The 14,536-nt window shown below is 38.6% G+C and overlaps 1 protein-coding gene and 1 pseudogene across 1 annotated transcript; both read right to left on the bottom strand.

Moving 5' to 3' along the window:
• Positions 1-1,345: 1,345 nt before the first annotated feature.
• On the bottom strand, positions 1,346-5,438 carry LOC138039175 (BTB and MATH domain-containing protein 36-like). Its single transcript, XM_068885365.1, has 3 exons — positions 5,261-5,438; positions 3,930-4,202; positions 1,346-2,977 (listed from the first exon to the last, which is right to left on the bottom strand). The coding sequence occupies exons 1-3, from the start codon at positions 5,322-5,324 to the stop codon at positions 2,343-2,345; spliced, it is 972 nt and encodes a 323-aa protein (XP_068741466.1). The 5' UTR covers positions 5,325-5,438; the 3' UTR covers positions 1,346-2,342.
• A 4,088-nt stretch (positions 5,439-9,526) lies between these two features.
• On the bottom strand, positions 9,527-11,480 carry LOC138037008 (uncharacterized; annotated as a pseudogene).
• Between the last annotated feature and the right edge of the window lie 3,056 nt (positions 11,481-14,536).

Below are 14,536 nucleotides of genomic sequence, written 5' to 3'. Positions count from 1 at the left end.
AGTGACTGCTTGTTTGATCCCTTTCAGATTTTAAGTGTAGATCAATAGGCGATTTGCATGATGGCGTCATTTGACTACAAATATACCAGAATCCTTCACTTTTTCTGTTCCTTAAGCTAATCAGGGCAGTTGTTATTTAAACCCCACTGGGAATTCAAATTTTCAATAATAATGAAAAAACGAGAAGAACTCTGGTAGTCGTAGTCAAATGACGACAACGTGCAAATCTGCTATTGGAATGTTTTAGTCTACAAGGGCTAGGGATGGAAAGACCTGGGAAAAAACAGTGACCCATGTTGTTGGCGGAAGTCCCCTCCCTCCCCCCGCCCCGCCCTTGACTCCATATTATCCTGTATAACTAGAGGGCACTCGCTGAAAGCCTAACCTCTGTTTAACAATTAATTACATTGTGAGCTTTAAAACATCTGTGGTGATAGCTGATGACTGATAAGCCTGAAGACCTCGTTGTTTGTTAAGTGTTAACACACTTAAGTCAAAGTTATTTTCTTTCAAATAGTATTTTCATCTGAAATTGCGTGCTTAACCTCACATTTTAGCGAAAACGCACATGGATTGTGTACTTGCGCTCCTTAGTTCATGTAACAATTTTGGGCCCTTTCTGAAAGGAGAATCACGGCATCAGAACTGGTTGAAAAAAAGAATATTTAAATAGTCGTTTTGATAAAGACAAGACAGTGTGTCGTGGGCAAAAACGTATAAATCACCGGGGGGGTAATACCAGCTGCAACGTGGAAACATTTATCAGAATTTTAGAACTTAGATTTTTTTAATTTTTGAGCTTTGGCTTCTTAAACTGAAGCCATGACTTTTATCAACAAAGGCCGTTAGTGGCGATACAAACATATTGTAAGCATAGCTAGCATTGCTTTTGCCTCGCAAATGTCTGACCCTAAGATGGCATGCAACACTTCCACACCCACCAAAAAAAAAATCAGTTGAAGAAGATTATTCAACTAACTAGGGAGCGAAAGCTCGTGAGGAAAATTCATAAAGTGATAAAGAGCAGGAAACTTGAATGCAACACGGCAAACTGTACGACCATGCATGGGAATGAGGCTGCCAAGATGTAAGGGACTTTGACGAAGTGTGTACCATGTTGGCAGCCTCGTTCTCATGGCTACACTTGGTCCATAAACAAGCCAAAAAATACCTTTGGTAAGATCTAACCATCTTGACTCCTTGCCCTGCCAGTAAACCATATTCCAAACAGGCGAATAAATTTGTCAAAATGAATTAGTTATTATCAGTAACCGATGTACTTTGCCATGGACATTCATGTTGATAGTAATTGGACTAATTGCAACAAATACAAAATGAGTAGATTGATTTGAAATCAGTTTATTTGTTATTCGATGACACATTTCTTAATGATACTACCTTGTAGCAGCTAACTATAACGCATTACTAATGCCCATTAGCTCCTATTTGACTACCACGAAAGGATTTTGAATCTCAAGGACAAAAATCATACATCTGACGTTTCTTCATTCGAGACTTAAGTGTAATTTGTTTTAGAGGGTGGAGAGTTTAATACACTGTGACGCCCAAACTGTTTTGCTGGTGACTATAAGCCAACTTAGTGTAGAATTTGATCAAAATGCTTAAGATTAACCTGGGAGTGCCGCACCCTTGGATTTGACTGAGGCATTGTAAGGGTTACCATGGTAACAAGTGGAATTTCCAATTTTCCTTACAACCTTCGTTACTAACCCTGAATGCAGTTCTCTTTGATTCCATACTGTGGTTGTTTCACATTAAGCTCGGTTTTCCTACCATTCAGCCATCTATTCCAGCCATCCGTGGGCCCTCGGGCTTTTCTTGTTACTGTCTTCATAATAATTATGTTTTCATTGTTTTTTTTTCTGTTTGACAGTATCCAGTCCGAGAACGAAGTGATCATGTAAAATTACAAATGGCGACTCAAAATGGCAACCTATCAGTTAAAGAAATTCGACCGTCTAAAACGTGCATACAGGGATCCCATGTTGCTTTACTTATAGCATAACTATACTTAGGCCTACTTAAACTACAAATTACATAAAAGTCAAAGAATTTCAAATCTTTCAAATCTATTAATAATTTTGTGATAATGATAGAGTTTAGTCGTGCAGTGAAGCTTCCTCTAATCAAGAAAGAAAAAAAACCTGCAACGTGTTTTAGTGATTTTTTGAATGTAAAAAATGCAAAGGTTACATCTGAGCACGGATAAACCCGTGTAGCAATAGATAATATATAGTTCAGTGCTCATTTATGAGAATATGAGGAACCAATTATAATGTACTAATGAATACGCACTGAATTCTCAATCAGTAGCTTCTCTGTTACACATTATGATTAAATGTCACTTTTTTCCCAGTCAACATGACACAATTCTCCATTACAGAGAACAGATCGTCACTAAAATGGTGGTTGCCCCCATGGAGGGGGGGGAAAATATTTTCTCTCCAATTAAACAACCCACTCTTGGTTCCACTAACTATTGACCTTAACATGCTCCTACAGCCTGAACATTTTGCCATCATTTCCATGGAAATATAGTTATAAAATTTACCCTCTCTGACATGCTCACTGCACCACGTCACGTTTGGATGTTTTTTTCTATTCCCGAACATTTCGAGTACAAAACTCGCCACTACTCCAAAAAACTGGGGAAATGCCTCGTCAAGAAACGTCTCTAATCGTTCAATCCTTTGTGTCAGGTAATATTGCGTCTTTTCCTTGTCGAGGTCCCGAAAATGAATAGTTTCTGAAAGGGACTCAAGTCTCATATTCTTGAGCAGGTCGATGCAACCCTGATGTACCTCCTCCAGATTGTATAAGTCTGCCAGCGCCTCAATCTTCATGACGTTTTTTTTTGTTTTGGGTTGGTCCTCGAGGAACTTCACACAAGGGTCGAATATGTGTTGTTTTACCTGATACTCGTGACTTAACTTTAGAAGATCTTCCACATTTTCCACTAAGACATTGAAAAGAAAAGTCCGTTTATGATTAGAAATTTATAAATTTTAGATGATAGGTAGGTAATCGTATCTATAACAAAATTCTCGATCGTGATTGGTTCTCTGCGCGCCTATTTGTACTAAATTGAGCAATATTTCAATTCCGTGCATGCGAATAAGCAAGAATTTGGACTTTTTTTTTTTGCCATCACCCGTTCTCAATTTTGTTGTTTTGCCCTTTTACTTTCTTTTTTTCTCGCCTCTTTTAACTCTGACTACCTTATGCGTTGCATGTTCTTTCTGGCTGCCGTGAAAAGTTGGATGTTAATTACGGGCGAAGCCTAGAGATGGACCTTGATCAATCATAGGCTTGGTGGACCATTTTACCAACGTTTTTGCACCAAAACTAATAACGTGGTTTTCTATTTGCGACGTCGGAATGTCCCCGATATCTAAACTTGACCATTGTACGGAAAGGCCTAGCCTAGTTCTACTACCTGCTTATCAAAAATATCTGATGACATTTAAATCGATGACGTCACAAGTGGTACAAAGAGCACGCCCATTAATTAAGCGTATATGCGTAATTGGGTCTCAAAAGGGTTAATGCAGAAATGAAACTATGTCCCTGGGGAAAGAGAAAAGGTTTTGAATGATTTTTCGCAAAGTTATAACGGATCAAACTTCCCACGCTTGAGCAAGGGAGAGAATGTGAGAACAAGCCTAATTTTAGTGGAGAATTATCATTCTTTTCGCTGTCTTTTGCTCCAGCGCTTCAGTTATTTGTTGTTTCTACATAATTAATAATGGGACACTTTCTTTGACAGCGATACTTTGATGTTTTGGATCGAAAAATAATGTTTAGATATACACCAAACGGTAACTGATATTCTAGAATCGGTTACCGGCAACCGGTAACCAGATTCCAATTGGCTTAGCTTCAGCTGGAAAACAAATTAATATACTTACTTGTAATTTCCACCCGCTCTTGGATGTACTGGAAGCCATAAATTATCTTCAGAAAGTCCAGAACACCACTGGCATTTTTCTCAGGCAGAGGAATCTCGTTGGCCGTGGCTTCTTTAAACTGTGATTTGAACATAGCCTTGAACACTGGAGAGTTCATACTCAGTATCAGACGATGAACATGAAACGTCTCGTTCTCCACCACAAGAATTACGTCACTATCTTCCCATGGTTCAGAAAAGCAATGCTTCACCTTCTTTTCTGTTTGATCTACTCCTACAGACAGAAAGAGGTTGGAAAAATAACTCAAATCGGAGTTACAAGATCGTGCATTCATTTTTATCCCCAACTTAGAGCCCGTACGCACTTGGTGAGTTTTTGTTTATTTTGCAAAAATATATTGCATCAGTTTCGTTCTACAAGTGTGTACGGTGTTTTTCTTCCTACCAAACTTTTGTAAAGCTGTACCAAACTTCCAAAGTGCCGTCATCTGGACAAATCTTTGTCAAGCGTGAAAACTGTCAGATTTTACAATTTGCAGCCGTTAATATGACTGAAAATGTCAATCAAGTGAATTTGATCTCGCTTTTCAGAGTCTGTACATAATCAGCAGAAGCCAACCAAAATATTTAATTTTTGAGCGGCAAATCGAGGTGTGAAGATGGAGAAGGACGAAGACTTTAACGACCATTATTTATTTCTTACCCATAGATGTTGAATTTTTAAATTTAAAAATTTGCATACTCTACTCATATGCACGCAAATTAAATAGGCCATTTCCGAGTTCATGGCTGCCTCCTTTTCAAAGCGAGTGTAAGTGCGACGTTTTTTCTTCTGAATATTAGTTTTCATTCATATGTAAAGTAGCACTAATTACCATAACAAAAACTTCGCACTTAAACCCGCTTTGAAGAGGAGGCAGCTCGGAAATGGCCTATTGATCACCCTGTCGATCGTCGTGCAAACCGTGGAGCCAAATGACACACTTTTGTATATATTTTCGGAACAAACCGTAGATTTAATATTTATGCATTTGACAGACTGAAATGGCAAAGAAACCTTGTTAATAATACCCTGGGTGCCAGAGGGTTTTTTTTTGTTTTCGTGGCGAAGCTGAGCATATTGTGAGCGGCGAAACCGCGATCGGTGTCGTGGCAAAAGGTTTTTACCACGATCTCGATGGCGGCTTCGCCGAAACGATTCGCCCCGAAAAGAGAAAAAAACCCTCTGGCACCCAGGATATGTTAATAACCGATCTTAAGGTTGCTCCTTTAGCTTCTTTCCCGATCTTTCAGTATGCATATGCAGCAGTATGAGGTGAATCGTAAACTCACCAGTTTCGTCGTGGCTTCCCTTTTCTGAAAGGCTTGTGTTTTCGATGGTGCTGTTAGATGCCATTTCTGCTATAAACTATTGAAAACTTTATCGTCACCAAGCGAAAAGGTATTTTAGTACGTGTTCTGTGTTTCTTTCACCACTGGAACACGGAAATAAAAATCCCTTCGATCGCGTGACACTAGGAACAGGATCCGCGCCTTTCACATTAGGAGACTGGAGACTAGTAAACCTAGATCACGCTATCATACGTCGTACCATGGGGAAATTTCAGTCTTCACCTTAATTCTACCGTCATCATAATGATTAAGAAAGTACAGTCACAACAACATTATTTTCATGTTTTCTTTATTTATTATTAATAACTGTTCAAAACTAAAGAAAAACTCTAACAAAACACAGGGAAGCCAAGAAGGGACATGGATGGACAAAACTTGAGAGGATTGAAATGGATTGAATTTGGGTAAATTTGAAAAACGTCGGCCCACCTTTTTTCAAATTTATAACAGTCTATATCAAAATGTCATTTACACAGCTGGAAAATCATTCTCAGTTGTTATGTGGCCGTGATTTTGCAAATGAACGACTCTTGCCCTGTCAATTTGACGTTTGGAGCTCATAATTAACAACATTAAACAAAATTAACTAAAATAGCGTGACCTAGCCCCTAAGGGTTAAGCGACCATCCCCCGTAAGTGACCAACTACGCTCGACATGTTGGGTGGTCGCTTATGGGAAGTTCGACTGTATATTTTGGGAAAAACTAAAAATTAAACCTACATATTTCTTTTACCTTTACTTTGCAGTCACCTTTTATAAAGCCACAAATATATTACAAAATGTTTACACTTATAGAAATGAAAACGTACACTTGGCAGCGCCCCCTACTTTTTAAACCAGAAGGAATAAGACTTCCGGGGGGTTACTGAACATGCCATTTTTATCAATGTTCACAGAAAAAGCAACCCTTCTGCCACCATCCATACAAAATGGCACTCTTTTTATATCCTAACAGTAGACAAAAGAAAAGTAAAAAATCGTTTTTGCCAATAATACTTGGATAAATTGGACGTTTGGTACGTCTCTTAGCAAGATATTTTGAAAGGCACTCTGTGCTCTAAGCCTAATTATACTTTTTCATAATCTACAGTGGAAGCAGACACTTGTAGATGCCATTTTTGGCTACCCAGAGAACCGTTTATTCTACAAAAAGAAACTACAGCATAAAAAATATGATTGACTTAGCTATATCAGCCATTCTCAGCAAAGTCGAATGGTCACCCGTCATACCTTCGATGGATGTGTTTGGTAAGTTTACTGCTTTAGTCCGAGAACTTAAAAAAAAGAGGACAGCAATCTGGAATTATCGAGCATAATTACCCGTGCCCTAACTTGGCAACTGACCCTAAAAAGTCACATAAAATAATTTATTTCCCGAAAAATAAATACTTGTGAAATGTTCGTGGCTTTCACAAGTATTTGACAATAGTTTTGCTTTCGAGAAATAAATACCATATTTAAAATAACTAAATAACAGTTTTCCCTTCCCTTTTTTTCACCCTGGGAAACTCACTTACCCTTCAATATACCTCTAGCCTGTTAATGGTACACCTTTCAGGCGGAACCTCCCCTTACGTTCTATATATTATAGGGAGTCGGACTGTCCCCCTTCCGTGGGGTAAAACTGGCAACGAATGCTTGCTTGATTCGGTTCAGTGAACTGGATAACGAGAAAGAAGTCACGAAAGTAACACAAGAAAACATTTTCCCGGCCAAAAAACCATTTTTGTACAATTTTAAGCGAGGAAGTCAATGTCTGGAGGAGACTGTGTTTTTAGAAGACGCTACGCTGTTACTGCTGATATCTTGGAAACTTCGCATATAAAAAGACAACTTGCAATTTGCATTTAATATAGACCATAAACTATATGCGCGCTCTCATGACCGTGTTTTCAATGTTAGTCGAATTGGCAAGCAGAATCATCAAGGAATAAGGGAGAAAACGTTGTGCAGAAGTTTAAATATGGTACGTTGGAACAAATATCTCAACTGAAGGCGAAGCTATGATAATTTCATCACGAAAGTACATGTACTAACCACCACACTTTCACTCAATTGATTAGTGCTCCTAGCATTACAAGCTAAATAGACGTAACTATATCTCGTAGGAGGAAATACTCCTTTTACTATATTGGCCTCCTACTCAAACGCTCTTTGCAGCATTCTGTACAATCACAATACCTGGCAACTCTATACAAGAGCCAAACCAGTTGAGGGAATGACTGCATGTTTGATCCCTTTCAGATTTTAAGTGTAGGTCAATAGGCGATTTGCATGATGGCGTCATTTGACTACAACTATACCAGAATCCTTCACTTTTTCTGTTCCTTAAGCTAATTAGGGCAATTGTTATTTAAACCCCACTGGGAATTCAAAATTTCAACAATAAAGAAAAAAACTAAAGGAACTCTAGTAGTTGTAGTCAAATGACGACAACGTGCAAATATACTATTGGAATGTCTTAGTCTACAAGGGCTAGGGATGGAAAGACCTGGGAAAAAAACAGTGACCCATGTTGTTGTCGGAAGTCCCCTCCCTCCCCCCGCCCCGCCCTTGACTCTGTATAATTAGAGGGCACGCGCTGATGAAAGCCTAACCTCTCTTTAACAATTAATTACATTGTGAGCTTTAAAACATCTGTGGTGATAGCTGATGACTGATAAGCCTGAAGACCTCGTTGTTTTTTAAGTCTTAATACACTTAAGTCAAAGTTATTTCTTTCAAATAGTATTTTCATCTGAAATTGCGTGCTTAACCTCACATTTTAGCGAAAACGCACATGGACTGTGTACTTGCGCTCCTTAGTTCATGTAACAATTTTGGGCCTAGCTTTCTGAAAGGAGAATCACGGCATCAGAACTGGTTGAAAAAAGAATATTTAAAAGGTCGCTTTGATAAAGATTAGACGGTGTGTCGTGGGCAAAAACGTATAAATCACCGGGAGGTAATACCAGCTGCAACGTGGAAACATTTATCAGAATTTTAGAACTTAGAATGTTTTAATTTTTAAGCTTTGGCTTCTTAAACTGAAGCCATGACTTTATCAACAAAGGCCGTTAGTGACGATACAAACATATTGTAAGCATAGCTAGCATTGCTTTTGCCTCGCAAATGTCTGACCCTAAGATAGCCGAAAAAAAACACCAGTTGAAGAAGATTACTCAACCAACGAGGGAGCGAAAGCGCGTGAGGAAAATTCTTAAAGTGATAAAGAGTAGGAAACTGTACGACCATGCATGGGAATGAGGCTGCCAAGATGTAAGGGACTTTGACAAAGTGTCTACCATTTTGGAAGCCTCGTTCTCATGGCTACACTTGGTCCATAAACAAGCCAAAAAATACCTTTGGTAATATCTAACCATCTTGACTCCTTGCCCTGCCAGTAAACCATATTCCAGACAGGCGAATAAATTTGTCAAAATGAATTAGTTATTATCAGTAACCGATGTACTTTGCCATGGACATTTATGTTGATAGTAATTGGACTAATTGCAACAAATACAAAATGAGTAGATTGATTTGAAATTTTATTTGTTATTCGATGACACATTTCTTGTTGATACTACCTTGTAGCAGCTAACTATAAAGCATTACTAATGCCCATTAGCTTCTATTTGACTATTGCAAAAGGATTTTCAATCTACATGGACAAAAATCATACATCTGAGGTTTCTTCATTCGGGACTTACAGTGTAATTTGTTTTAGAGGGTGGAGAGTTTAATACACTGTGACGCCCAAACTATTTTGCTGGTGACTATGTGCCACCTTAGTGTAGAATTTGATCAAAATGCTTAGGATAAACCTGGGAGTGCCGCGCCCTTGGATTTGACTGATGCATTGTAAGGGTTATCATGGTAACAAGTGGAATTTCCAATTTTCGTTATAACCTTCATTACTGACCCTGAATGCAGCTCTCTTTTGATTCCATACTGTGGTTGTTTCACATTAAGCCCGGTTTTCTCACCATTCAGCCATCTATTCCAGCCATCCGTGGGCCCTCGGGCTTTTCTTGTTACTGTCTTCATAATAATTATGTTTTCATTGTTTTTTTTTCTGTTTGACAGTATCCAGTCCGAGAACGAAGTGATCATGTAAAATTACAAATGGTGACTCAAAATGGCAACCTATCAGTTAAAGAAATTCGACCGTCTAAAACGTGCATACAGGGATCTCATGTTGCTTCACTTATAGCATAACTATACTTAGGCCTACTTAAACTACAAAGTACGTAAAATTCAGAGAATTTCAAATCACTCAAATCTATTAAAAATTCTGTGATAATGATAGAGTTTAGTCGTGCCGTAAAGCTTCCTCTAATCAACAAAGGAAAAACACCTGCAAAGTGTTTTAGTGATTTTTTGAATGTAAAAAATGCAAAGGTTACATCTGAACACGGGTAAACCCTTGTAGCAATAGATAATATATAGTTCAATGCTCATTTATGAGAATATGGGGAACCAATTAGAATGTACTACTGAATACGCACTGAATACTCAATCAGTAGCTTCTCTGTTACTCATCATGATCAAATGTCACTTTTTTCCCAGTCACATGACAAAATTCTCCATTACAGAGAACAGATCGTCGCTAAAATGGTTGTTGCCCCCATGGAGGGGAGGAAATTTTCCTCTCGAATTAAAACACATACTCATGGTTCCACTAACCATTGATCTTAACATGCTCCTACAGCCTGAACATTTTGCCATCATTTCCATGGAAATATAGCTATAAAATTTACCCCCTCCGACATGCTCACTGCACCACATCATGTTTGCGTGTTTTTTCTATTCCCGAACATTTCGAGTACAAAACTCGCCACTACTCCAAAAAAATGGGGAAATGCCTCGTCAAGAAACGTCTCTAATCGTTCAATCCTTTGTGTCAGGTAATATTGCGTCTTTTCCTTGTCGAGGTCCCGAAAATGAATAGTTTCTGAAAGGGACTCAAGTCTCATATTCTTGAGCAGGTCGATGCAACCCTGATGTACGTTCTCCAGGTTGTATAAGTCTGCCAGCGCCTCAATCTTCATGACATTTTCTTTTGTTTTGGGTTGGTCCTCGAGGAACTTCACACAAGGGTCGAATATGTGTTGTTTTACCTGCTACTCGTGACTTAACGTTAATCGTATCTATAACAAAATTCTCGATCGTGATTCGTTCTGCGCAAGCCTATTTAATTGTACGAAATTGAGCAATATTTCAATTCCGTGCATGTGAATAAGCCAAAATTTGGACTTTTTTTTTTTCGCCATCTCCCGTTCTCAATTTTTTTTGTTGCCCCTTTCCTTTCTTTTTTTCTCGCCTCTTTTACTCTGGCTACCTTATGCGTTGCATGTTCTTTCTGGCTGTCGTGAAAAGTTGGATGTTAATTACGGGCGAAGCCTAGAAATGGACCTTGATCAATTATAGGCTTGGTGGACCATTTTACCAACGTTTTTGCTCCAAAATTGATAACGTTGTTTTTTCGATTTGCGACGTCGGAATGTCCTTGATATCTAAACTTGACCATTGTACGGAAAGGCCTAGCCTAGTTCTACTACCTCCTTATCAAGAATATCTGATGACATTCAAATTGATGACGTCACAAGTGGTACAAAGACCACGGCTCGCGAAAGAAGGAATCCATTTTGACAGATTATTTAATACATTAATGACAAGAAGTTGTCCCCAGTAAGAGACCATCCTCATCTGGGTGTTTTACTTACTAAATATCTAATAAGTCACTTGGTTTCGTGAAACGCAATTTATACCCTTGTACTGAAAACAGAAACCGTCTACCTTATGTTACAATTAATTGTCACACCAAATTTGGAGTATGCTAACAAGACAATCGAAGCAATCTAGCGACGAGCGGCGAAATGTATTGAAGGAGACTGCACTATCATTTGGTGTATTATTTGGTCGATATAACAAGGCATCATCTGCCACAACACGCTAAGTCCTATGAGTAAGGCAGGAATTAATCCATGCAAGTGATTTTCCTTGAATTCTCTGTCTTCTATAATAATTCAGTTTAGATAGTAATCTCTGGTGTGGTACCTTGTCAAATGCTTTGTTGAAGTAAAAAAATTGGAGTTCAATTTCAGATCCAATATCCAAGTTTTTTGCAAGGTCTTCAACGGTAAGCAGTTTCACAAGAATGATTGTTTCTAAAACCATGTTGATTGAAATAAAGGATGCTACTATGTTCCAGGTGATACATGATACTCCGATAATGACATACCTCATCACTTTACATAGTGCTGCAGTTAAAGATACTGGTCTATAGGCCATACCGGAATTGCGCACGGAACTGGGGCAAGTTTCAAATTTGAACCAATCGATAAATTGACAGCATCGTATGAAAGATAACCTTAACTCTGGATTGGCCATCTGTCCAAATTTGATGCATTTAGGCCGGACAGAAACGGACGGTTTATACGGACTTCAAAACATAGTTACAAATCCATACAAACGTCTCTAATTTTGAGGTTGCGCCCTCAAAACCATATAAACTCTTGAATTTTTTTACGATTTCTGTAATATTCATAAGAATAGGCAAATAAGTGATTTTCACCTCACGTATGTCCAAATAGTAGGGCCATGACAGGATTTTCCAGTTGTCCCAAATCTGATAAATTTTGTAAGAGTTTATATGGTTTTGGGGGACGCAGCTTCAAACTTAGGGCGCGTTCGATTGACCTTATTCCGGAATAGGAATACATGGAATAGAAGTTACAAATCCTTCGTTTTTTACGGAGATTTACATTAATATTATCAAACACTTGCTAAAATGCTATTTTAAACAAATTTGTATTATCCTTGCTGCTTCAAAAGCGCCAGAGATACCGTTTTAAATCATCACTCCACGTATTCTTATTCTGGAATAGGGTCAATCGAACGCATCAAACTTGGAAAGATGGCTAATTGCAATGTTATCTTTCTTGTGATGGTGTCAATTTATCGATTGGTTCAAATTTGAAACTCGCTCACTTTCTTGCGCAATTCCGAAATGGCCTATACAGGTTTGCATTCGCTCCGTCAGTCCATATGCCATTTGACCGCTGCTGCCATTTGTCTTTCGTAGTCCGCTATTGTATTCGGTCCTTGCATTACAAACAGGTAACCGTTTACCTTAATTATTTCAATAGGAAATCGTGATGTGCAACAGGTCCTTGTACAAACTTGTAAACTCTTGTCTTTTTATGTTATACCATCCTGGACCGGAAAGGGATTAGTGACGTCCGTTTCCGGTTGTTGGGCACTCAAGAGCGAATGGTATTAACTTCCTGTTTTTTTACTTGAACAGCTCAACAAGACTCGAATTTGTGCACGAGTGAGTAAGGTGAAATCTTTGGGACTCCCATTTATCAACCATTGTTTTTGTTACCCTCTGCTCGCAGAAAGAGACAAACCGAAATCGATCGACCTCTCCCCGTGCTGTATGGACTGTCGTACTGGTAGTGATGTACGCAATGAAGGTCAATGAAGATCCGAATGGCAACCTCTGTGAGGATGAAGAAAGTGAGTTTCACAACAATGTACACATATAACATGAAATCCATAGCCATATTATGAAGTATTATGAAGTATTCTCGGATAAGGCCTGTAAACCGTAGGCCCGGCCGTCTCGCAAATAACTCCTATACTATGTGGGAAGCTTACAGAAATTCCCTGGGGCACGAAGAGTACCAGTGTTGTGGTTCAGTCCTCTTCTCTGTGTTCTCTCTAGCAGAAGTAGCCGGCTTGGCGGTGATGTCTCTAAAAAGGCATGTGGTGTATGAGGTCACCTAAGCAGAAACAGCCATAAGTAAAAAATGGACTTTGCCGAGTGGTTTAAGGACGGTGCCAACTATTGTTATTGCGCATACGTTCTGCTCATCTCCAGATACTCGGATTTCCTATCGCCGATACTTACTAATAGTAAATACATGGATATTTTTGCGCGGTTTAAAACTATCTGGAGAAAGTAGATCTTAATAAGTACTCTTGGTATCCAAAAGAAAATTGGGGGTAACCATGCATTTTTGAGAGATCATCAAGCTTCAATTTGAGAAAGAACGCCATACATTGCTTTGTATTTTAAAGCTTGTTACAAATATTATTCATGAATTATCTTTGAAAATTGCGTGGTTACCCCCAATTTTCTTTTTGGATTTCAATAACACTTGTTAAGATCGACATTTCCTGCCTAATCACACACCGGGGAAAAAATATCTTTAATTAGTACTTGTACCGTCCTTAAAATGTAGATATAGATGTATTCATTGTGGTTGCATGATGACCATCATGGCTTTCGCCACAAGCATTCAACCGAAATGCAACTGCTGTCAACTACACTGTATGCATGAAAGAATTAAGCATCTCGATCATCTAGCTATTCTTATCTATAATTAATATACAGTAGAATAATTTGCAAATTTTGATTTTGTCAACGTACCGGCTTTACTACAGGCCTTTGATAAAGTGCCACATGAAAGACTGCTGATGAAGCTACGTCATTATGGAATAACAGGTCCACTGACTGTATTGTTCCTCCTTTTGAAATTCTCAGGGTTTCATAACCAGTCCCTAGATTAACTATATTCGACCTTAAGGTTGAAATGTGATACGGGAGGATATTTTTAGTACTGCCTTGTAAGCAGGGAAGGTTCACGAAAATAAACAGGTCGGTTGGAAGCGTGCTTGAGTTTCAACAAAATGAGCCCCAAAATCAGCAAAAAACTGTGACGCCGATGAATAATAAAGTATTTAAAAATGCAACATTCCCTTAATTCTTACGTAAGATGTGTATTATGTAAGACACGTGTTGACCTTTTCTCATAAATGGCCCTATTGGCGTCATTAATTTGGTCTGTTATATGTTGGATGTCTTTTAAAACACGACCAATATAAGAACTGTACTGGGTGAAGCGCGCATTCACATCAGCGTCTCTTTCACGGAAGGAGCTACTTAAGAAACGTTTGCAAATCGTTGATCGTTGATCTGCGCTACTTAGTCTCAATATGGTAAGTTTTCTTCCAATTTAGAACTCACAGTCAGTTAAACCTTTACTAATAGCCACCTGCGTATAAGTCTCAGTCCTTTTCTACGAAGGCCACTGCTTTTTGTTTCGACTAACAGTCTTTAAATTCCATTTTATGCTTCCTTCTCATCAACACGGCCACCACCCTACAATGCAGTAAGGTCCTTGCCTCATTTACGAAAATCTTATCACAATGGCCATTTGAAATGC

Source organism: Montipora capricornis, chromosome 2 (assembly GCF_036669925.1).
Source record: "Montipora capricornis isolate CH-2021 chromosome 2, ASM3666992v2, whole genome shotgun sequence".
Lineage (NCBI taxonomy): Eukaryota > Metazoa > Cnidaria > Anthozoa > Scleractinia > Acroporidae > Montipora > Montipora capricornis.
Note: the sequence above shows the minus strand (reverse complement) of the source record. Positions and strands in the feature narration are given on the sequence as shown.